This window comes from Biomphalaria glabrata, chromosome 2, assembly GCF_947242115.1.
Source record: "Biomphalaria glabrata chromosome 2, xgBioGlab47.1, whole genome shotgun sequence".
Classification (NCBI taxonomy): Eukaryota; Metazoa; Mollusca; class Gastropoda; family Planorbidae; genus Biomphalaria; species Biomphalaria glabrata.
Window position 1 is genome coordinate 53,134,610 of NC_074712.1, and position 26,260 is coordinate 53,160,869.

At 38.2% G+C, this 26,260-nt stretch overlaps 1 protein-coding gene across 14 annotated transcripts in view; it reads right to left on the reverse strand.

Moving 5' to 3' along the window:
• LOC106077154 (zinc finger MIZ domain-containing protein 1-like) overlaps positions 1–26,260 on the reverse strand; it is a 389,001-nt gene that overhangs the window by 82,839 nt on the left and 279,902 nt on the right. For all 14 annotated transcript variants that reach the window (XM_056021400.1, XM_056021414.1, XM_056021410.1 and 11 more), the window contains one exon: positions 4,474–4,579. In XM_056021400.1, coding sequence (XP_055877375.1) covers positions 4,474–4,579 — 106 coding nt within the window. The remainder of the gene's footprint in view (positions 1–4,473; positions 4,580–26,260) is intronic.

A 26,260-nucleotide genomic window follows, 5' to 3' on the forward strand; every position in this document is an offset into this window, starting at 1 on the left:
TTACACATCATGTTAACATCTAGAGTCCACATGTCCCACAATACACACAACTATGACGTAGACAAGCCGACCATCTGGTTCTGATTAACAAACTAAACAGGTTTTTTCCCACAGAGTTACTCTCCCTTTTTTTCAAATGTCTATATTTAACAAACTGTGATTTCACCAGACAATATTTCTTTTTTTTTTTTTTGAAAACTTTGTTCTTAGCCTGTTGTTTGTTTTGAAAAAAAAAAACATGGAGGGCAATCGAAATGGTAGCGGTTATAGCGTATTAACATTTGAAGTCTCACAAGTAAGACAGTTCCACTATAAGACTGACTCCAGTACACCAAACGTACCAGGGCAAGATGTTGTGAAAACAACTTTGTCAACATTTCAATCCTAAATAAGTATAGTCTTTTTTATTCTAAAATTAGTTCGATCTCTCTGTTAAACTAATTCTACAAATCTCTGTTAAACTAATTCTACATATCTCTCTGTTAAACTAATTCTTCATGTCTCTGTTAAACTAATTCTTCATGTCTCTCTGTTAAACTAAATATCTATGTCTCTTCAACTGTCAAACTAAATCTCTCCTTGACTGCTAAACTAAATCTCTCTTTGATTGTTAAACTAAATCTCTCTTCGGCTGTTAAACTAATCTCTCTTTAACTGTTAAAGTAAATCTCTCTTCGGCTGTTAAACTAATCTCTCTTTAACTGTTAAAGTAAATCTCTATTCGGCTGTTAAACTAATCTCTCTTTAACTGTTAAAGTAAATCTCTATTCGGCTGTTAAACTAATCTCTTTTTAACTGTTAATGTAATACCACCAGACTCTTTAACCGTTTTACTAAATCTCTGACTGTTTCTTAGGTTCCATCTTGTCTGTGCATTGACCACTACACTAAGTCTGTGCATTGACCACTACACTAAGTCTGTGCATTGACCACTACACTCCCTAGATGATTGAGCATTGACCAAATCTCTGTCGTTTAGATACTAATTTAAATTCTAACTTATAACTGTAACGCTCAATTAACAGAAATATCATGTTGCTGTCTGGGCTTTCATTAGAAAACAAACAGAAAAGAATAACAGCGAGTCCAATCTAAAAGCAACAGACATCGTCAGACAATACGAACTAGAATTCACTAGAACATTGTTTAAGTCAACAAATCAACAAGCAAAGAACAATGCATGTTTTTTTTTATCGCCCCACCCTTCCAGCTTTTATTGCAACGGTTCTTAACCTTTTTAGCTCCGCGCCCCCCCCAATACAATTGTTAACTTGGCGGCGACCCCCAACCATAAATTTCCGTTCATTGCATTTCAAGAAGTCTGCATAGAAACTAAAATCGCTATTATGTATATATCTCAAGAAAAACAGTAATTGTGAACAATTTACAATGTCTGTGGATTCATCAAAGTGGATGCTAAATATTGGAAATGGATATCATATTTCCTGATTGAAAATATCAGCAGACATGTCACATTTTTTTCCCTCTGTACAGTGTCATTAGATAATAAAATTGGACTAAATTTAGTAAAGAGTTCGGGTTCTATCATAACTCGAGCAATGTCTTTGGTCGCTGGAAATATTTACTGTTAGTAATGGTGTGATGTTTCATGGCTCTGGTCATTCTGAGAGCCACCAAATAAAAAGCTTCAAGGGCTGCTATGTTTTAATTATGCTACTTGGCACCTGAGTCAAGTCTGGATATCCTGACCCCAAAGGGGTCGCGACCCACAGATTGAAAACCCCTGTTTTATTGTCTCTAGATTCGTCCTACTGATACATAGAAAAATGTCCGTGTTTTAAAGGACTAGATTTAGAGCTATTAATATTTATTTATTTATTTCAATATTTTTTTTTAAATGTCGGCCTATTCAGGAACTTCACTGATTGACCTTGGGTTTACATTCAAGTCCTAAGAAGCTCAGTAACGAGACAGATGCAAGTTATTTTGAAACACCTTCACCTACATTTGCGCCACCTCTTGCGTCTTCCTTGTAAGTTTCCAAACACGACTGCAGTCTCGCTAACTGGACGACGGCAAAACAAATCACTGGCTTTTGTTACATAGTGTCGTGGCCACGGAGGAGGCGGAGGGGGGAGTGGATGGTGGTGGTGTAGACTTTTGTTGATTGGTCGAGACGGATGCAGTCTCAGCGCTTCGTCTTCTTGACTCCGATGTTTTGTTTATTCTTTAATAACTCCACAATATGCACGGGAAAAATAAAACAGAACAAAATAAAAACATTTTTAAAAAACACAAAGGTAAATAAAATAAGAAAGAAAACTGGCATCAAAGAAATATACAAATGTTGAGATAAAATTTGAAACTGCTGTTCGAAAAAACAAAAGATTGATGGATACGTTTTCATAGGAAACACATGGCCAGATTTTTAGGATCAACTAAACGCTAACTTCAATGCTGCCAACTACAAAACAACTACAAGTAACAATAACTTCTTTTAATGAAATAAACTATTCCTATAATGACCTTCCGTACCAGCGATTAGTTTACTCTTAACTTGTGAATGATAGATGTTAAAAATTGAACACATTTTTTTTAGAACACCCTAATTCCCCCACCCAAAGGACAAAAAAAAAAGGAAATGTATAAATCTACTTAGAGTCTATAAAATTCTAATGATAGGCTTATAGATTCTAGACTTATATTGTGCAAAATGTTCCTGAACGTCGATTAAACTCTTAAATGAATAGGGCCTACATGTAAAAACCGCATTAAAAAAGATCAGATTGTCTAGAAGATAATATTTCAAAAAATTATAACGGTCAAGCAAGAGTTTTCCCAGTTTGGCAAATTGGCTAGTAATTCTTTTTTTTTTCTTCATATATATACATAAACTATCACATTTCTGAAATCGTCAGAGCTCTTGCCGAGAACCGTGTCCGCCGAGCCAGGTTTATTTTGACCTGATGAAACATTTGCAAGCTGAATAGAGGAATTGTAGAAAAAAAAAAAAGGGCTATGACCCCCTCCTTAATTCTGTACACCAGATACACCAAACAACTGTTTATATTAAAGTGAAAGTGGACCAACATTCTTTACAAAATACTTCTCAACGTAGATGTATTTTTATTTTATTTATTAGTAAACTTTTACTGTTTGAAAGAATATTTAAACTCTGCCCACATAAGAGTGTAGAGAATTCTTTAACATTTCTTCCTACAACTTCTACCATCAAATAGGTCATATAGTCTTACTCTATTGTTACTCTAGTCAACTCTATTGGAAGAAGACTGCTACAACCCTACTCCATATAAGGGCTCTTTCCTCAGCTATTTACAATGAACGTTTAGTGCCAGAGGCCCATGTGTAGAAACAGGTGCTGCAAGGGGCTAGAGCCGGCTCTAGTTCTAGGATGAGCGCGCCATGCACGTGCATGATGAGAAACTCACGAAAAGCACGTACAGAGAGAAGCCGAAGACGAGGGCGCCAAGGGGCTGTCTGGACACCACCAGATCATCAAAACTGTGTTATCGGGGGTGTACTAACACGGAGGAATGGGGCTGAGAAGCAATCAAAAGACAGCCCCTCCCCCATCCACTCCCCCATATCTTACAATCGTGAGCATAGAGCTACAAGACTCACAATGTACTCCCCTAACCCACACCTACCTCGTCAGATAAATCTACACGCTTGCGATATATTTAATGTATTTACTGACACACTGGAACTGACGTGAACTTTCTGAAATACTCCCTATAATGTAGAAAGACAATCAACAAACTGTCGGACAGTGAGTACCCATTGTAGATAGAGTAGAGGTGCGTTTGAGCTAGTCTTGACCAACATCTTGTGTGCCCAAGTCATTTGTAGGACAGTGATCCTAATTGTAGCCCACTCATTCTCTTTGTACTCATGCCACTATCCCAACCCCTCACTACACTCAATGGTCAAGAATCAAATCTGTGAATTGTCTCTCCTTAGCTGTTGAGTTAATAGATTTAGACTTCAATATAAGATTTATATTCATTCACAAATGTTTAAATTACTTCATTATTAAACCAGAAGTTAAACATTTACCATTAGAGACAGTCATTTATTGAAGTAAAGATCGAGTTTTGTATGATACATTCCAATGTGTCGCGGATCACGCCCCCATTGAGCAAGCCGCCATCAATATGTATATATATATATAAGGACAAATCCCATGGCGGCTAGATCATCAGCTTCATTGAACGACCTGCCAGTCACTTGTATGTGTCTCTGAGTATCTACTTTCAGTACTAGCAGTTCTGTACCAATCAATATCCTTAAGTCCCGGTATAATGGTTGACAACTGCTACTAGATTACTACAGTTATTGATAGGTCCTTCACAAGTCCGACTAAACAACTTCCGCTCTCGGAGGCGATCTTAACACTGTACTGTGACACGTGACTAAGCAAGGATACAAACTGAGGTAGTAGCGATTGGTTGACTGCATTGATGATTGGTTGGGACGTTAAGAGTCACTTACTTGCAGACTTTGGAGAGAAGAGATCTTTATGAGACGTGCAGACGGCAAGTAGTCTGTAGCCAAGGTCAAAGTCATAGCCAGGTTGGGAAGCAACCTTGTATACAACCTGCAACATAGAAACATGGTGGTCACGTGGCTGATTCAAGCAAGCCGTTAAATGCTCTATTAATATTTCTAAAATTATACGAGTTTATCCTAGTATATGATACACTGGCGTTTATCTTTGTTTTTTTTTTTTAGCGGCCCCCGAATGGAGGAAAAGATGCTATTAGTTTTGTGTGGCCTGTCTGTCCGTTCGTCCAGTTTAGATCTCAGAAACTAGAAAAGAAAATGAAAATCGGACATTATGATATTTTAGATCATTCAACGTTCTGATGCAACGGCTACTTTTTCTTATCCGAAAGTAAACCATATATTTTTTAAAAATTATATACGTAAGCACATTTTTCAAAAAATTACACCACTTTTAAATACAAAACTTCAGAGAGAGTAGGTCTTTTAAAGAGGTTACAGGCTTCTGCTATAATAAACTAAATCTCATTTAACTAGATGGTAGTGTAAGAGTAAGTGATACAGCACAACGTTATACCATTTAAAGTATAACAAAAGAAACCTGTTCATATGATGTTAAGTCTGTTTATATTTTTAATTCAAAATTATTGTAAAATTTGTAACAACATTTGAATAAATGTAGTAAACATCGGTATTTAACATTTGAGTAAAAATCAATAAAAGAAGAGTATCAGCTCACTGTATTGGTTCAACAACAACAACAACAGCAACAAAAAAAACTAGCAATAGTGTTCATTGGAGCATATTTCAAGAAAGTTGATGGGGAGGGGTGACACCCTGAGCTACCGCACTAGATGCCACCGACACTGTATCGGGAGGCTTCCATGCTAGTCTTAGGTGAACACTTAACGCTACTCTACCTTATTCCAGAAGAGTTAGAAGAGTCTTATCAAAGACGACGTGATGCACTGTTTGCTTTTATGTGGAAAATAACAACAAATTTTTTAAATTTCTTTAAATGATCAAAACAAGAATATGGTTTAAATAAATTTCTTGTCAAATGGTGAATTTGATGGGGGCCGCCTCTGAGTTTGTGTGATAACACAACTCTCTTTGTAATCTTGTTTTTTTTTTAAGTACATGGACATTTTTTATTCTGTATTTTTTTAAACATTGCTTGTTTATTATTCCAAAGCGTTCTACAAGACATCTTCCAAAACATTATCCAAAAAACCTTTCAAAGCATATCCAGACACATCTTCCAAAGTATTCTCCAAAATGTCTTCCCAAACATTCTCCGAGACATCTTCCAAAACATTCTCTGAGAAATATTCCAGAGTCTTCTTCAAATGAATGATAAAATGTGTTTCATTCCATAGCAGAGGAGTACATGATCAACGAGTTGCACGTGACAGTCAAGAGCATGACCAAAATATTGCAATGCACATAACAAGACAAATATTTGTATTACACAAGTGAGAGACCAGGTCAGATCTAATGTTGTATTGAAGTAAATAGCTCACATGTTAACCTTATTAATGACAGTAGTTGCAGAGTATTACACAAGTGAGAGACCAGGTCAGATCTAATGTTGTATTGAAGTAAATAGCTCACATGTTAACCTCATTAATGACAGTAGTTGCAGAGAATTAAAAAGTGCGATTGACATTTTTAATAAACAGATCGGAATTTTTTTTTTACCCCCGCCCCCCCCCCCTCCCCCACTTTCATGTGTGTCGTGTGGAATCCAGCCACCTGACCTTTGAACAAATTCCCATGAATTTCAGTCCCAGTACCCTCCCCTGTTTCACCATCCACCAATAAGACACTACTACGGCCGTGAGAAACTGAACGCGAGGAGATATACCGTCGTCATGGTCCGTGTGGAGGAAAAGGGTCAAGAAAGTAGCCCACATTACGTCACAGGCAAGGCAAGGTCGTGGTATTGAGCCAAGGTGTAGCACATCATTCTAGTCTGAACAAAAGAGGATGGTATGAACAGGGGGGGGGGGGCGGGAGAGAGCTATACGTGTGTTTGAGTGAAGGAAGACTGTGACAAGTCCTAACAGTCAACAGGAGTCTCGGGGTTGTCGGTCTGACCATATGGTTCTGTAGACCACAAGTGGTAGACCCATTGGCCACAGTGAAACTTGGTCTCAGTTTAGGCACTTAACTTGAACCTGGCTTAAGGGTTTGAACTCTCGACTCTCTGATGTCGCCGTTGTTGCATGTCATGACCTGCTAAACAATAACCAGATCTGCTCCCTTTTCTGGTCTAGTTTTATCTTCACAGTTCGTACTTCACTGCATATACAGACAAGGGGAAAGACTGATAGAACAAAGTGATAGGAGGAAATAGTCCAACTCTGCAACGAGTCAATAAAGTCGTCTTATTGTTTGACAACCTCGTTTTAAAGGGGGGGGGGGGGGCAGGGATGGAATATTGAAGGTGGAGAATGGAATGAAGGGAAGGGATGAGTTGTGTGTGTGTGTGTGTGTTTATGATATAACGATGGATTTGTGTTTGTACTCTTTTTCTATATGTCGACTATAACTAAAAAAAAAAGTATGATGTAACCACGAAGAAGTCTGTCGTAATTGAGGTGATAATTACGGAAATTAAAGTTGAAGTAAGGAAAACAAACGAGACATATGTGAGAAAAAAGACGTGTATTTTTGGTTCGAGAGGGCTGTATTATGTGTTCCAGAGAAGTTCTCGATCCTGTTTTTACATTGAAGTTGAAACTTGGGTACAAAGTGTTCAGAAAAGTTACTTCCCTTTTCGTTGGAAAAAAAATATTTTTTTCCCCAAGTATTATTAAAGTTCTGTACCGAGAAATCAACACACTTACAACAGTTCAAATGGAATCTATTTTACATTTACTTTAAAGTCTATATTAAATTCCGAAGCAGATCTGAGCCACACGCTAAACGCGCTCCCCCCCCCCCCCCCTGTGCTACCCGCTAATTTGGTTTGATCGTACACGTGGGATGGCAGACAACTGTCCAACCTAGCACTGCGAAGCAAATAAGATCAAGTCTTAACAAAGTGTTGACGTAGTTGTTATGTTCTCAACAAAAGTACTTCCGCTGGAGGAAAGGGAGTGAGAGCACCCCGCCCTCACCCCTATTTCCGATCCGCCGGTATCAGGGAGCGCCACACAAAATGTGTAAATAAAAAAAATAATACAATAAAGTTAATAAAAATCGTGATTTTCGCTGTGCATTCAAGTGTAACGCAATGTCAACTAAAGTGTAGGATCACTGTCAAGACATGACAAGATAACAATATTTGTGTTCACTCGGACAGGATGTACTCCATTTGTAGCACCGAGGCTTCTATGCGTGTCGTCTGTTTAGCAAATACTTCATAACTTTATACGATTGTAGAGAAAAACATATTTTTTAAAAACCGTTTGTTTGAGACATGTTTGTATCTACTGTTTGTTTGAGACATGTTTGTATCTACTGGTTTTTTTTTTTGGCATATGTTCCTTCTGCTGTTTCTTTGATGCATATGTTTCTAACAGCTGTTTCTTTGAAGCATGTTCCTATCAGCTGTTTCTTTGAAGCATATGTTTTTATCTGCTGTTTCTTTGATGCATGTTTCTATCAGCTGTTTCTTTGAAGCATATGTTTTTATCTGCTGTTTCTTTGATGCATGTTTCTATCAGCTGTTTCTTTGAGCAAATGTTTCTATCTGCTGTTTCTTCGAAGCATATGTTTTTATCTGCTGTTTCTTAGATGCATTTTTATATCAGCTGTTTCTATGAGCCAATGTTTCTATCTGCTGTTTCTTTGAAGAATATGTTTTTATCTGCTGTTTCTTTGACGCATGTTTCTATCAGCTGTTTCTTTGACGCATGTTTCTATAAGCTGTTTCTTTGAAGCATATTTTTCTATCAGCTGTTTATTTGAGCATATGTTTCTATCAGCTGTTTATTTGAGCATATGTTTCTATCAGCTGTTTCTTTGACTCCATTGTTCTTGATTCTCTATGTGCACAAGAGCACTACAAACTAGAAATCCACAAACTTTCTATCACTTAATACTATTAGAAGTAAGAAGTCAAGAAACTAGTGTTGCATATAAAGAAATCGTTCTTAGTAGCTGAGTGACATATAGATAGTTATAACGTAACCCAAGCTTCATGTCTTAATGTCAGCCGTAGTGGTAAGGTTCACTCATCGTTTAAATACGAAATATAGTTTGAAGCATCGCTCTCTCTCTCTCTCTCATATTTCTTTGTTTCTCTCTTTCATTTTCTTTCTTTCTCTCTCTCTTTCTTTCTCTCTCTTTTTTTTCTCTCTCTCTCTCTCTCTTTCTTTCTCTCTCTCTTCTCTCTCTCTCTTTCGCTCTCTCTTTCTTTTTCTCTCTCTTTCTTTCTCTCTCTCTTTCTTTCTCTCTCTCTTCCATCCTACAAGTTCATTCTTTATATACTAATGACCTAGTGATTCTATGAAGACCACTGATAGATCAACAAAAATATAGATAAGTTGGAGGTGGGTGCGTTATAAATGTAGCAGTCTATGTTGGAGAGAGTCACTGGTAGCGGGTTTGGCTCGAAGACCGTCTTCACAAATCTCAACTCAAAAATTGAATAACAAAAAAAATAATTGTGACATTTCAGCTTCATGTCAAGTGGAGTTGTTTGATTGTCCTATACTTGTACCTTCGATCAAACTGTTGGGAATGAAACAGATCTGAAATTGGCGAAGATACAATGAAATCAAGACGTTTGCTGTTCATTTAGCGAGCGATACGTCACCAATATGCTAATAAAGGGACGTGGTAGTACACAGTATAAATAGTGTACAGTCACTATGTTTACAGGCAGACAGCTAAAAGGGTCATAGGTCATAAACCTTCTGTAAACAACAGAAGTAGTTGTCCAGGTCAAAGTATTGATTGACTCTCACGACATGTAGATCCACTTGTGTAACGAGTCCAGTTTAAATGTTTAAAAAAACTAAATTTTTCCTAGATGTAGCGTTACCCTTTCATGTGGCTTTATAATTGTAATATCTATTCGACTATCTTTCATTTACTTGGTCTTTAAATTTTGAATATTTGATCATTTCCCCATTCAGTTTTTACAAAGCTTATATCAACTCGTTCTGTTTGTCTGGTAAAAGTTTGTACACGTTATTTCTCCCACACCCATTCTCAGATCAAGTTAAAATTTTGCAAAATTATTTCTTGTACCTGTTAAAACATGAATCAATAAAAAAAAAATAAAAATAACCAGTTAGTTAATTAGATATTGGTAATAAATTACTTTGTTCGGTATCGAACAAGGGAAAGAAATCGTTCTTGACATATGTGGTGGTATAAGACGACTTAGTCCCCTTGAGCAGGAAAAAGACGAGGAAAACAGAGAAAGCGATGGGAAAACTGCAAAAAAGAATGGACGAGCCAGCCATTCAAAGAGGTTCTATCTAAGGCAAAAGAAGGAGAGGAATAGAGAAAGACGGTTGATAAATCTTGTGTGGTGCCCCAACGATCTAACATACTAAGGAATAGGTAAAGGTGGATATAACTTTAGACCTGACTAGTTAGGCCTATTATTTTATAACCTATCAGTACTCTCCGATTCATACTGTTTCAACAGTTATTTTGTCAAATAGTATTTTGCGCTTGTTTAATACAGACTTTTACTTGAGCTGGATAATATGAACATCTGGTATTTCTATATTATAACTGTAAATTATAATAATCAAACTTAGTTGAGTAGAACTATACACAGATTTTGTTTTTCAGTATTTCTGGGCACAATCTAGTGCAGCGGTTCTCAACCTTTTAGGCTCGGCAACCCCTTTTTACAACCCCCCACTCTGCCGCGAGAACCCCTGATCTAGTGTCTCGTCAGTACAGTTCAGCACACTTAGACCTCCCCTTAGAGCGAGAGAATACGCCCATGGATCCTAACATAAAAATCGCTATTTTCATTGTTTGGTTATCAGTTGAAACACTCTTTAGCCTTGTCATAGCATTGGGCAGTGTGAATAGCTGGTCCAAATGTTAGTTCAACGTCCACTACACGCTAGTTTGCTGCTGATAGTATTGATGACTTGATTGCTAGCCAAGTGTTACTGTATTACTGACCACGACGATCCGCTTGAAACTGTCAGTCTTAATAAATGACCGTCTGTGGTCAGTCAGAGCGCACCAGGAGAGAATGCGAGAGAAGGGGAAGGGAAGGGAGGTAATTATACCCTCCTTTCTCCCCCCTTCAGGAATGCGTGTCCGGGTCGTAACCCAACACTGACCAATGGACAGTGGAAAGTTCCTAGCACACAGAATGACCAGCCTCAGCTTTTCTTTACCCAAGACGTTCTTTGCAATTTTGGGGGGTGGTTTGACATTGGACCATATATGTGGACATCTCAATCACCGTACACTAAAGGCCAGGTTCAGCCTAACGCTGAGACATTGGACCTAGTCATCCCCTACTGTCCGACATAGCTCTGCTGTCCAATATGTCTTCAACTGTCTATACTGTCCTCTATTGTTCAATAGGTCCTCTACTGACTACACTGTCCTCTATTGTCAGACGGCGTGGCTATTATGATATTTAATCACCTAGTTGAACTGTAAAAAACGATAAATCTCAATAAAAACATTGGCGTGTATTGAAACAAATGTCAATTCAACAGCCTCTTTAATAGTTATTTATTTCTCAAGTCAATAGGTTACATATTATAGCCTACATTACATCTAGGCTAGGTTACATTTTATAGCCTACATTACATCTAGGCTAGATTACAGATTATAGCCTACATTACATCTAGGCTAGGTTACAATTTATAGCCTACATTACATCTAGGCTAGGTTACATATTATAGCCTACATTACATCTAGGCTAGGTTACATATTATAGCCTACATTACATCTATGCTAGGTTACAGATTATAGCCTACATTACATCTAGGCTAGGTTACAGATTATAGCCTACATTACATCTAGGCTAGGTTACAGATTATAGCCTACATTACATCTATGCTAGATTACAGATTATAGCCTACATTACATCTAGGCTAGGTTACATATTATAGCCTACATTACATCTATGCTAGGTTACAGATTATAGCCTACATTACATCTAGGCTAGGTTACAGATTATAGCCTACATTACATCTAGGCTAGGTTACAGATTATAGCCTACATTACATCTAAGCTAGGTTACATTATAGCTTACATTACATCTAGGCTAGGTTACATATTATAGCCTACATTACATCTAGGCTAGGTTACAGATTATAGCCTACATTACATCTATGCTAGGTTACAGATTATAGCCTACATTACATCTAGGCTAGGTTACAGATTATAGCCTACATTACATCTAGGCTAGGTTACAGATTATAGCCTACATTACATCTAAGCTAGGTTACATTATAGCTTAAATTACATCTAGGCTAGGTTACATATTATAGCCTACATTACATCTAGGCTAGGTTACATTATAGCTTAAATTACATCTAGGCTAGGTTACATATTATAGCCTACATTACATCTAGGCTAGGTTACATATTATAGCCTACATTACATTTAGGCTAGGTTACATTTTATAGCCTACATTACATCTAGGCTAGGTTACATATTATAGCCTACATTACATTTAGGCTAGGTTACATTTTATAGCCTACATTACATCTAGGCTAGGTTACATTTTATAGCCTACATTACATCTAGGCTAGGTTACAGATTATAGCCTACATTACATCTAAGCTAGTAGGCCCACCGAAGCTTGGGAAGAGTTACATCACTTCCTGGTAACTTGGGACATATCTAATTTTTTGTAAATTAATCCTATAAACATATATTCCGTGACACTCTACAAATAAACAAGGTATTTCAATTTAACAACATCTATTTATTGGCCACACAATTTAAACACAATATTCGGTCACCACTGCGATTTACAATGGATTATGTAAATTACAAAGTAAGATAATCCATATATTGTATCTGAATTTTAAACAAAATACTATATTGATGGACTCACTCGTTTGAAAGAAGGGTTTATCAAAGGTAATATGTAGAAACTGTTTCTAACCGGGTCTATACATTGCTGTTTCTGACCAGACTTTCTGACAAAGTTCTAATAAATTAGTTACAGCGGCCAGATTTCAGTGATGCACACATGGTTCGAATCTTGGTATCCTTCCCAAGTATCTAGTTATCTACCTTGTGTGACCTAGGTACTAACACGTGCAACTTTAAGTATTCACGCTGTCCAGCGAGAGCTATTACCTACATGAAATAAGGGCTCAGACTCCCCTCAACCTTCTTGGTCCAAACAGACCAACACCCCCGCACATGTATTGACTACTCAATGAAGACATTGACACAATGTAGGTGTGCCAGTAATAACTTCATCTGGACAGAAGAGCATTAGGAAGTCTGTACAAAAGAGAGAGATAGAGAGATGAGATAGAGAAAGAGAGAGATAGAGAGATGAGATAGAGAAAGAGAGAGATAGAGAGATGAGATAGAGAAAAGAGAAATAGAGAGATGAGATAGAGAGAGAGATAGAGAGATGAGATAGAGTCAGAGAGAGAATATATTGATCCAATTGTTATTGATTTCATTGCGTCCTAAGTACAACAGTGACACAAGTTCAGAAGTCATTCAGCCTAGTCCTAGGACATACATTGGAGTGGCAGAACATAGGGCAAAGAAAGGTGACAAACAATACAGGGCAACAAATGCGTAGACAGAGGCATCTAGTTGTCATTTTACATATGCTTTGATCAACTTATTGCTAGTTTGATGGAGTAACGACTCTGAGTCTCTCTGAGACTCTCTCTCTCTCTTTCTCTTTCCATTCATTACCTATAAAACTGTCAATATTCACCATGTTATCTTTACATTATTCCAATGTGTTGAATGTCCTACTTTGAGTTTCTATCATAGCCAAGAACCCTAAAGAAATGTCTCCAATTAAGGCCGGCGAATTCTGAGCCACGTGACCTCTAGCCAATCCTGTCGCGACTGACCCAATACATTATATGAATATTTCATCTTGAGCGATGCAAGTCTGGAACCCGAGCCATGTAACGCGATGCTTTGGCGCAATAAAGCCAGCAGACACGTGGGTGCTACAGGGGGGAAGGGATGAGTCGATCTGCCTCAGTGTACCACTCCCGCCATCTATCGGACTGTTTTGTTTGATGTGCAGACGTTAGCGACAAGTGAAGACAACTCTGTATGGGAGCACAGAACAATATTTTATACTGGGAGCTGAAACTATCCATTTTAAGAGAAGTATTAGAGGTTAAAGTTCATCCCTCAATGGTTAATTATTTCTCTTTTTTTTTTCTTTCTCATTATAATAATACGTTGAAAAAGACAAAGAGGGAAGAGGTATTGAATGTGTGTGATTCGAATCTAAATTGGTTCTGAAATCAAGCGCTTTACCACACATCCACCATGTCTTTAGTCTAATCAGTGCCCGCTCTAAAATTTGAGAGCCTTTAACCTTAACTTAAAATTGAAACAAGTGTTTATGTGTTATACTTGAAGGTTGTCTAAAAGTGTTAGCTTTACCTACAGCTTACCCCGCTAATAAAAACACATGACAAAGAAACCATTGAATTCAAAGAATGCTATCTTCTTGAAATCAGAACAAATGCCTGATCATGTCTCCGGAACTACTGGCAACAGTTATGATGTCAAAACAACTTACACGCATTAGAGACTAGACTTTCTAAAGTAGACTACACTAGACTTTCTAAACTAGACTTTCTTGATAGACTAGACTTTCTAAACTATACCAAACTAGACTAGACTAGACTTTCTAAACTAAACTAGACGCGGGGTCGGAAACCTGCGGCTCGCGAGCCACATGCGGCTCTTTGGGTGTGAAGCTGCGGCTCTTTAGTTCCATACGCAAATATTATTTATTTTATCGAAACATTTTTTCACATCGTTTTGAATATTTTAACGAGAATTAGGCAATGATTATGTCTCTCAGCCACTTGTACTCGCTTTACACTATACCTCTCCCCCATTACACGCGTCCTCACTGTTGTCAGTTGTCGGAAGCTCTCGGCCGTTGTCTGATGTTTCTATGTAGGTTTTAAATCGCTTTCGACGCAAGACGAATTAGCATCTTCACCACGTGCTTTGGCTGTTAGGAATAGTTTGTTCTAAGTCAATGAGTTAGATACGATTATCTTCTCAAAGATAGAAGCAATCTACAAGTAATGCTAATATGGCGGTACCACTAGAAATTGCGGAAAAATGCAAACCATTTATAGATGGTGAATATCTGAAAGACTGCTTCATACATGTATCTGAAGAACTGATTCATGATTTCAAAAACAAACCAGAAATTTTGAAAAAAAAAATCAAATATTTGCTTAAACAGAACAAGATAGAATAGCTCAATTGTCTTCAAATGTAACATTATTATTATTATTATTATAGCTTTTTATATATTGCTACTCTCATGCTTATAGCATGCTCAGAGCGCTTTTGGTGCAATCTCATTTGTGGACCAGTGGGGGGGAGGGGGTATCTAGGAGGTGGTTTTGCGTGCTGCCTTTAGGCGCTCAGTAAACACAACTCTGCCCGAGTCGGGTGTCGAACCTCGAGCCCCCTTCCAGGTAGCCAAGCCAAGCCAAGTTCAAGCGCACCTGGCCTCTCGACCTCGCTTCCCACAAATATATACACAGGCGGAAGATATCCAACTTTCTTCTGTCTTATCATTTGCTATAGATGAGTCTTAAGACATAAAGACACGACACAAGTTGTCCATTTTGTCAGGTATATGTCTTCCCAAAGGTCCAAAAGAAGAAACTCTAGGATTGCTACCACTCTCGTGACAAACAAGAAGAGAAGATATAGCGCTCGCCGTGCAAAATACCATGAAGACATTAAGATGGCTTTAAATAAAAATCGTTTCAATAAGACCTGATGGAGCCAGATGTATGACAGGAAAAACTAAAGGGACAACAACGATTCTTCGGAGCAAAATAAACCGCGAACTTCTTACGTTTCACTGCATAATAAACCAAACCAAGAAGCGCTTTGTGCCCAAACATTTTCGGCCTAAATAGTTGAGGTCATAAATTTGGTAATCAAGATTGTTGACAGCATGTTGTCAAAAGCACTCTACCGTCGTCAGTTTAAAGACTTTTTAAAGGAAATGGAGACTCAGTATCCCGACCTCCTTCTTCCCAACAAAGTGCGATGGCTTTCCAAAGGTTAAAACGTTTTGTTTTGTGCTTGAATGAAATAAATACATTCCAAAATGATAAAGGCATTAATCACCCTGAATTAGAGAACGACAATGGTTGCAAGCATTTTTCTTTATGTTGGATATAACATCGAAATTAAATGAGCTGAAGCTAAAGCTGCAAGGAAAGTAAAACCCAGCCGAATTGTTTTGTTTTGAAGAAAAAATTCTTTTTGCAGAAGATATTCAGAGCGGCAAGTCACCTCATTTTCAATGTCTAAAGCAGTATCGCGATAAAATCAGTACAACGTTTGACACGAATTACTTCAGCACAGTTATAAACAAATCTAAGATGAATTTCTTGATAAATTTGAGCAGTTCAAAACCAACAAAACTATTCTAGCATTCCTGGTACACCATTTCAACACAAATAGTAACGAAATCCACATTGATCCATTTGAAATTGATACTGGATCTTCAGAAATGCAATTGCTGGATTTAAAAAATAAAGTTGTGTGGGGTGGAAAATTTACAGAGTTGAAAAACAAGTTGGAAGTGTTGGAAGTCCAAAAATGTGTGTACGTAACGCAACAAAAGTGAACAGCTTTCAAAGAAATGCCGCGAGTTGATGAGTTGAATAGTCTTCCAGATTGCTACATCTTTGGATCGACATATTCGTGCAAGAAAACGTTCTCTTGTATAAATAGAATTAAAAGTAAAGTAAGAAGCCAACTCAACAAATGAAAATTTAGAGTCGTGTTTGAAACTAAAAACAAGTTATGAGCCTAATCTATCCAAACTTTCTAAAACCTTGCAAAGCCATCGCTCCGATTTGTTTGTTCAATTGTTTGTTATTGAAGTACACGTTAGTGTTGTAAGTAAATGTTTAATTGCTTTAGTTGTTACCAAATTAAAAATAATTATCTAATAACGCCATATATATTATCTAATTTGTAGGGGAAAACACTATATATAGGAATACAAGTTTAAAAAGAGTTTGTGAGTACTATTAATTGTTGGCAAGAAAAAATGTTGTGGATCTTTAAAAATTTAAAAATTTTGTAAATTTTAATTTTAGGTTCTTCCGACTCAAAAGGTTGCCGACCCCTGAACTAGACTATCTAAATCAGGTTACAAGATGACAGTTCTGATGTGTGCCTGTAAATAAAAATAGATCACCTTTTGTTTATTTCTAACCCAAGCCAGTCGCTGATACAAACAGGACAGACTAGAGCACACGGACCGTTTCAAATAGTCACGAGGTGACAAATAACATCTTGGACAACAAATCTATTTTGGTTTACAGGTAACGAGAGTTCAATGTTTAAAAAATAAATAATACATTTGTTGTTTTTTAAAAGATTGGTTTACGTGTACATTGCATAGGGCCTTGGTGGCTGAGGGATAGAGCGCTTGAGTTCAAATCCCTGTGAAGATTAGGAGTTTGAATTTCGGGATATTTAGGCCGCCCCTGGGTTCACCAAACTCTGATGGGTACCAGGCATTAGCTGTGGAAAGTAAGGGCGGTTAATCGTTGTGCTGGTCATTAGACACCCTCGTAAACCATGGGCCAGAGAAACAGAGGACCCTCAGCTGTCTTGGGCGATGTGAGAAATGGGGATTTCACTTTGTTTTTATACCTTCTAGCTACATATTTGATCTCTACCAACTAGACAACGCTTTCATTCATTGATTCAGCTCCATTCATAAGTTTTGTCCCTTTTCTCCGCCTTCATTTAGTAGATGGAAACTCTAATGTTTTCACAACGAGGTGCATTTTTTGTTACCCAATCAAATCAAAGCAGATCTAGGTATGGTCCTCCTAAGTCTTGATGGTAGATTGGATCTAAATGGGCTCTAAATCTTTGGGCTGCTGGCAGAAGACGTTCAGATTTGAATTTCGTGACCAGTTTGTTTTTCGTTTCCGGTCACTGTGGGTGTTAGCGGTGTTTCAACATAATTCATTGTGTCTAGTTCCTGCCCACCAAAACTCAATGCCTTGAACTTAAAACATTACAAGGTCATACAAGACTGTAAAATATGACCACGTGACTGGAAAACGACAATACAGGCAACATGGATTATTTGGAGTGGACATGTTATTTTTTAAAAATCTTTCTTTTACTTTAATAAACATTTGGACTTATATACTAAAGTAGATTATTGCAATGAGTTCATATTTCTTTAGTAGCATGTCAATGGACACGGGGTGCTGACAACAATGACCATTTGTGGCAGAATATGGAAACATATAGATATACAGGGAAGCTTATAAAAGCACATAGAAATTTTCTGGATTAAAACAGAATAGAAACATTTAAACATACTAATATTTTAATCTTATACAAATATATTTGTTCACTAATAAAAAAAAATTCGAAAATATTTTTCCCGTCTTTTACAATAAAAAAAAAAGGAAAGTCTATATTTATTTAGGCCTATGCGGTCAGGAGAATGTTTTACTTTCGGTGTTTTTATCCTTTAGTAATTTGATTTGTTTCAATAAACGTGAAGGTTTATCTTTTCTAGTGAGCTTACAAGTTTCCACTTTTTGATTCACCAGAAGACATCCGGTTTGTAGTTTGACTGTAGCCACTTCCGGGCCAGTCAAAGGAAGTAAAAAAAAAAATGTTTCATATCCTGCAGAAAGAACATCAAATGTGCATTAGAAAGTACTATGAAAGAGAGGGGGGATGCAGAATACAATATCGTCTGGAGGGGGGTCACACATATTTTAGAAGTACTATTCGCTGCTATACAAATGAACACAAAGCCTGGATATTATAAAAATGCTTTGTACAATGCTCACTCACAAGTTGATCGTTTGATAATTGCCACAAGTTGAAATGGACTACAAGAGAAGGAAACAAAATATAGTGGCAGAAATTGTAAGGAGTTTCCAAGAAAAATTAGTTTATTTTTATTTTTTTTTTTAGATATTGGGTAGACACAAATGTGGACACACATGTAGACACAAATGTCTGTAAGCTGTTTTACATGTTTTGGATGTTCCTTCAGAGTTGAAGATAATTTACTTTCGAGTCCAAACCTCCCGAAGGACGATTGGGGATGGGCGCGGGCAGGGTTTGAACCCGGGACCAACGATAAGTCAGAACGACTTCCAGCGCGCAACCCGCACGACCATGCAGCAGACAGACACAAATGTAGACACACAGGCAGACAAACTTGGTATACACACAGGCAGACAAACTTGGTAGACACACAGGCAGACACACAGGTAGACACACAGACAGACACACAGGTAGACACACAGGCAGACACACAGGTAGACAAACAGACAGACACACAGGTAGACACACATTCTGAATATTTAGCGGAACGATTTTTTTTAGAGAGATTAATTCAAGTGGTGGCCTACTAGTTAATTATTCCAGTAGTTCGTGGACACACCTATTCAGGCCTGGCGGAACACTATGGCTCCGCGGAACACAGTTTTGGAAACACTGTCTTAGGATGATTACATAAAAACATCTGGTACACGGTCGCTGTTACGCGGAGTGGTCATTTCAGATGCCCGTGGTTCGAGTCCTCGTAGAAACTTATCTGTCTAACAATGTTCTTCATCTTCTTCTTTCAATAACTATTGTACCCTAGTCACGCCCTAGTCAGCCTATTTCTACTAATATATGTCACGTGACATGTGTATTCGTCATTTGTTTCAGAGCTTAAGTTCAAACTGTTTTTGTTTCACTGACACTATATGTATCTACCGGCTCCCTGAATGTCTAGATAGACGACGCCCCTGGTTAGGATGGCACGAAGAGAAGTAAGGAGGTATAACGGCGGGTGTGGTGCGGAAGGAGAGAGTCAGATGGAGGGGGAAGAAAGAGAGGGAGGTCGATGTTGGCGTTGTGTAGCCAGTACAACTGTCTGTTTGCGCATGTCAGAGCTCGGGGAAATCCCATACATCGTGCTGAATGGCAGGGAGACAGGTCTGACAGACAGACCGACAGACACAAGAAGATATTAGTGTAGAAATGTTAGGGCTATGAGCTGGTCTACGTGACGTCTATAAAAGTGATCTTCCTAGTGTTAAGTGGACGTCTAAAGAAGAATTTAGAGTTTAGTGACATTTCGACATTACAATTCAGGTTACACAACTGTCATACACACTATATACACCATGAAAGTCCTCGATATTTGCACCATGTATGTCCTCGATGGTATAAATCAAGTCAGTTCTAGATAGTATGCACCATGTATTCGTGTAACTGTAAGCAGATGTGAATAAAAACACTGATACCAAACATCAAACAAAAACTGCCGAACTTGCACTAGTAATTATTTAAATCTCCCCCGTGTGCGCACCTCCCCCTCCCCTGTGGTATTTGTCACTCCGGATAATTAAAAAGACATTCAACGCGGCTGTTTTACTTAGTTCTAGGACCGAGTGACTAGATCTGACATGAAACACCTTCAACATGTCACCTGAGATTGTCACTAACTGACTTGACAATACGTCACACAGGTGTCTCGACAACAAGCGCGATAAAACAAAACAAACGAAATGTCGTCTGCTAAACACAGACCTGGTGTCACTCAATGACCTGACCTACATTCTACTAGCATTGAAAGAAATTACCGGACTGACCTATATAGGAACAATATCTTAGCAGAGTTATGTCTCCTGTTACTTTTTAGTTGTTGGATCAGCTCAATCTGTCTGACTGGGTGTAATCTTGTGCATGTAACTACTTCCCGTTCTCGTTCTCGGATCAAGTTGAAACTTTGAACAGTTATTTAGTGTCGATGACGTGAGAAACTTGTATATCAGTAGTCAATTCCCTGTACACACACACACGACATCCCAGCATTATATCTATCAACGTAATCATTGATCTCATAGCTCGAACAAACGTATGCCAAGGTCAGGGTCACGTGAAGGTCATATCTGTAAAGAATGAGTTCCGCAAATGAGGACATGCATCAATCAAGGATGAAACAGGAAATGAAAAAGACATGTACTACCTTCAGGCTTGGACATGGTCTGTTGAATGTCAAATGTTTACGTCACAGGTAAATACATAACTGTAAGCTCATGACTGAGGTGAAACAAGCCAAGTGTGTGTGTGGGGGGGGGGGGACATAAAACTCACGGCCGGAAAAAAACAACCTAACACCCTTAATTCTCAGAGGGCGGCAAAGATCTGATAGAAATGAAACACAATTAAAACACTACTTGTATTTGATTCTATTTTTAATGAATTTGTTCCTGTCACGTGTCTCAAACATTCAGGGCAATGAAATATTTTATCTGGAAAATTGTACAACTTCCGGAATCCGGTTCCCCCCCCCCCCTAACAATTCTGCAATTAATTAAACAAACTATCAGGCTGCATGATCGACTAGTATGTGCTTCTGTCTGTCACCATGATGGTCCCAAGTCTCAAACCTGCTAGCTTCCATCTCCTGACGTCCGAACCTTATAATAAGACAAGATCACAAAGACCTGAAGTGTCCACCAATAGGACGTCTGTTTGCTAAGATATTCAGATTAAAAAGCAGGGTTCAATATTGACAGCAAGAATATCAGAAACGAATGAAGTACAATCAACCATCATACTCCTTCTTCACATTCTCTGTCCATATAGACCTGTGGGGGGGGGGGGGGGGGTGTGGTCGTAGTGGTGGTAATATTAGGTCAGCTGACCCTTTTTATTCTTATTACATTGATAATATTCATAAGCTTTCAATAAACTGATAATTTTTATGATTAAATGATCTTCTAATTCAGTGTTTCTCAAACATTTTAATTAAAGGAAAACTTCGCACCTTCTGAGTATTTAACTGAACACTTTGCTTATTTTTTTTTTTTTAGAGAGTTGGCCTACTAGTGAATATTCCAATAGTTCACAGAACAACTTTTCAGGGTGCGGGGAACACAGTTTGGGAAACACTGTTCTAATGTATGGTTGACCTGCGGTAAATCTCTTATTTATGGCTTCTGAAAGAAGTCCCTAACGTTGTCAAATGTTTATTGGGCCTGTAACATAAATAGTATTAACAGAGACAGCTATACTAGAACAGTAATAATAAATAACTCTAAACACTATTTATTTCATCTTGTTTGAAATATGTGGAAAATTACCACCATACTAATAACAAAACCGTTTTCTTTTGCAGACGATAAAAAGTAGCCGTCGCAAAATATCATGAAATCGGATTTTCAATATTTTTTTCTAGTTTTTATGATCTAACCGTGACAGACAGACGTACGGACAACCCAGACAAAAGTAGTAGCGGCTTTTCCTTAGAGTAAGTTGATATACGCTTGTATTTTCCTTTACGATATCAAATAAAATAATTAATTACAACTAGTTAATTAATTGGTTACTTTTTTAAATTGATTAATGTTTTGTTAGGTAAAATGAATAATTGTGTACAATTTCAACTTGATCCGAGAATGGGAAGTGGGAGAAATAACGTGTACAAAATTTGTACTAGACAGACAGAGTGAGTTGATAGAAGCTTTGTAAAGGCATGTCAATATGTCAAGAAATCAAGTGTAGAGAGAGGCGAATATATTTTGAAGGGACATGTTTACATTTGAAGTAAATACTCTCTATTGACGTCTCAGCAGCCACGACACAAGTAAATAGGTGTCATTTGAAACTAATCTGTCACATCGCCATCCAAACTTGTTGTAAATCAGTCAATTCCATGCGTTTAACACTTTCCTTCCTAATGTCCGCCTAGTGATATCTTCCTCACTCCGCCATTTGTATCCCCGCTTGAATTCCTCCTCCCACATGATCTTAATGCCCTCCTCTCACTCTCTTATGACTCCTTCAACGTCCTCAACCCCCCCCCCCATTTCCCGTGTCTATTCAAGCCTGGCTCGCTCTCCCCCCCCCCTCACCAGCAATGCTGGGCCGCTACGTCCATGACTAAGTTGTGTCTCTCTACAGACTGTCGACAGACGGTTAGACTCGTTGAATGACTAGAATACACACAATTTTAACTCCATCGGGACCGGAGAGAGAAAGAGAGGGAGGGAGAGAGAGGGAGGGAGAGAGAGGGAGGGAGGAGTGGGCGCGGAGAAGTGGGAGCTCATTTCTTTTTAAAGCCCGAAAAGAGCGAAGTGAGGGTTACAAATAGTGGTTCGCGTATCCACCAAACTGGTCTCCACACTGGTCCAAGAGAGGAGAGTAAGTGAAAGAAGAAAGAGACGGGGAAAGAAAGAGAGACGAAGAAGCGAGAACAATAACAAAAGGTAGAGGAAGAGATGGTGAAGGCAATGAAAAGAGTTACTGCTGAAGACTGAGACACAGGTAAAACACACACACACCCACAGATAGAGAGAAGAAATGAGTGATGATGAAATGGAAATAAAAAGTGTTGCCGCCCAGTTAATGCTGTGTGTGTATGTATTTCACTAGAAATACTTCCTTTACTTTATATTCACTTTCACAACAGGCTTCACTCTCATTACTGTTTGCTATTATATAGTGACTAGTGGAACTCGTAGAGCGAGGTGACAAGGTCGTCATTATAGGAAACAATTGGTCGAAACCTTGACAATAATAAAACAGCGTCTCTACGGTATTGCCTGCTTCTTTTAATACATAAACAATGTGATAGTATCCATAAAAGAAATTGTCAAATGTCGGCAGTTTTAATTATTATCGTACCGTTCAATTTATCACAGACGTCCATATTATATCCCTGATGTTTTATTTATTCCAGTCGTCCAATTTGTACCATCCTTCCAAATAATCTTGGACACCCTAAAATTAGTAATATTATTTGGTAGCAGGCCGTATAAATATCACAAGAGAACTAATAGAACTATAGAATTATGATCTTTGAGCCATACATCAAAGCCTTTTTTGAAATGTCCATCCTTCAAATATTCTAACTTGGCATATAACCCAACGAATAGACCAGCCTTATGAATAGACCAGCCTTACAAATAGACCCGCCTTACAAATAGACCAGCCTTTCGAATAGACCCGCCTTACAAATAGACCAGCCTTACAAATAGACCAGCCTTACGAATAGACCCGCCTTACAAATAGACCAGCCTTTCGAATAGACCCGCCTTACAAATAGACCAGCCTTACAAATAGACCAGCCTTACAAATAGACCCGCCTTACAAATAGACCAGCCTTACAAATAGACCAGCCTTACAAATAGACCAGCCTTACGAATAGACCAGCCTTACGAATAGACCAGCCTTTCGAATAGACCAGCCTTACGAATAGACCAGCCTTACAAATAGACCAGCCTTACGAATAGACCAGCCTTACAAATAGACCAGCCTTACGAATAGACCAGCCTTACGAATAGACCAGCCTTACAAATAGACCAGCCTTACGAATAGACCAGCCTTACAAATAGACCAGCCTTACAAATAGACCAGCCTTACAAATAGACCAGCCTTACAAATAGACCAGCCTTACAAATAGACCAGCCTTTCGAATAGACCAGCCTTACGAATAGACCAGCCTTACAAATAGACCAGCCTTACAAATAGACCAGCCTTACAAATAGACCAGCCTTACAAATAGACCAGCCTTACGAATAGATCAGCCTTTCGAATAGACCCGCCTCTATGCCTCTACTTCCTTCTGAAGGTTGCCGAGAAGTCTGAAACAAATCTTCAATGCTGGAGAAACTCCAGGAGAAAACAATCCCCTCTCTGTCTCTCTCTGTCTCTCTCTCTGTCTCTTTCTCTCTCTCTCTCTGTCTCTCTCTCTCTCTCTCTCTCTGTGTGATGATTTGTCTCTGTGTTTGTAGACATCGAGACATCAGTTACAAAACACAAGACCACTGCTGCCCTAACTGTAATTTAAACAAAATTAACAGAAAATAAAAATAAAAATCATTATAAAGGTAGATTCTTATTTCTCTCTCAGTGGCGGATCCTAATCCTCCAACTGACAACATAAATCGCATGGGAGTTTCAATCATTTTTAAGAGAGGTGATCCCGCGTTTTAGGATGGGGACAAAAAAATGCATTTAGTTATTGAATGACATTTTAAACAAAATCTGTCAGATAAAAATCTAGATTTAATTCTCTTCCATTCAGGGGCGTATTATAATGAAGTTTGTCAGCAAACAAGCCGCCAAACGGTCATCACCATCATCGAACCCCAGTTGAATGAGAACTTGAGAAGTTCGAATCCTCTCTTGCAGAGTGTTGATGGAGCGCCAGATCGAGGTCATGTCTTTAGCTGGACTTGTTACTTTGTACTTGTACTGGCCCGAGTCAAAATTAAGTGATCGGACCGCTTTAAAAAAACGCCCCCCCCCCCTTTCTCTCTCTTCGTGCTCATGGGTAACAACAGAATTCAGACTTAATGTCTACCTTTACACACACACACTGTTTTTCTCTCTCCCTCTCTCTCTCTTTTCACCCTCTCTCCGACTCTTCTCACAAGAGCTATTTATTTCAACACTAATGTTAGTATGAGGATAACTTCCCTCTCAATAAGAGTTCCCCCTCCCCTCTAGGTATGCGGGGACCACATAGTAATGTTTCACACCTTTGGAATTAAAAGTATTTCTTTACCACCTACCCCACCCCTTTTTTTTTCTTACTTCATTTGACCTCCCCGCGCTCCTCTGCCACGCGAACCTCGCCCCCCCCACCCTTACCTTTTCCTGATCCCCTCTAGCTTAGTAGCTTACTGTTCTTCCATTGATAGGTAGAGACTAGCTGTGAGACCAAGGAAAAACAAAACATTGCCTTCACCTGTAAGTGTAGACAACTCCGGCTGGAACTCAAGCCCAGGAAGTACAGATTCAACCGATGGTTCTCAAAATTGATGTCCTTTGTAACCCAATTAGTAATACCATAGGCATGGGCGTTACGTATGAGGTTATGTCTTAAAGCCCGCAGCGTAGGAAACATTATAGTGCATTGAGCACCTCTGATTAAAAAAAAAATAAAAACAAATAAACGTAAAAGATGATCTGGTCCGCGGGCCCTGGGTTGAAACAATACTAGATACAAGATACCACCAGGTTATGTCTTATTCCCTTTCTCTCTATTGTAACATAATAAACACGATCTAGAATTGTCGATTACGGTACCAAGAATCGAAGGGATTCAGTCGGTATCGAATATGTCAGATTTTCAATGTGTGTGTATTAACAATGGCTAGAATGTTATGTTTACGTAGATTAAATAAGCGACTACTGAAGGCACAAGACCAAGTTTAGTGTACTATGAACGGTGGACGTAACTTAGGGTTAAAATAAACAAAATACAATTCATTTTTTTTTTAAAACAGAGCTAATCTAGGGTTAAGAACCGCAAATCACTGTCATGTATCAAAATTATGGATTAGTGTACTGCATTTTTCTTTATAAAACAAAATTATTTAATAACCACTAATTTAGTAACTAATTGGTTGGTTATTATTTTAAATTGATTCATGTATTGTCATCGACTAGAAATAATTGTGTAAAATTTTTAATTATCCGTAAATTGTGAAGTAGGAGCTTAATTTGTACTGACTTGTTTGCTCTGGACTGGGAGCAACTGACCCATTGGACAACACAAAATATTTTGTGAAAATTGTATTTTAGCAAATGATAGCAAATGAAAGTAATGAAACGG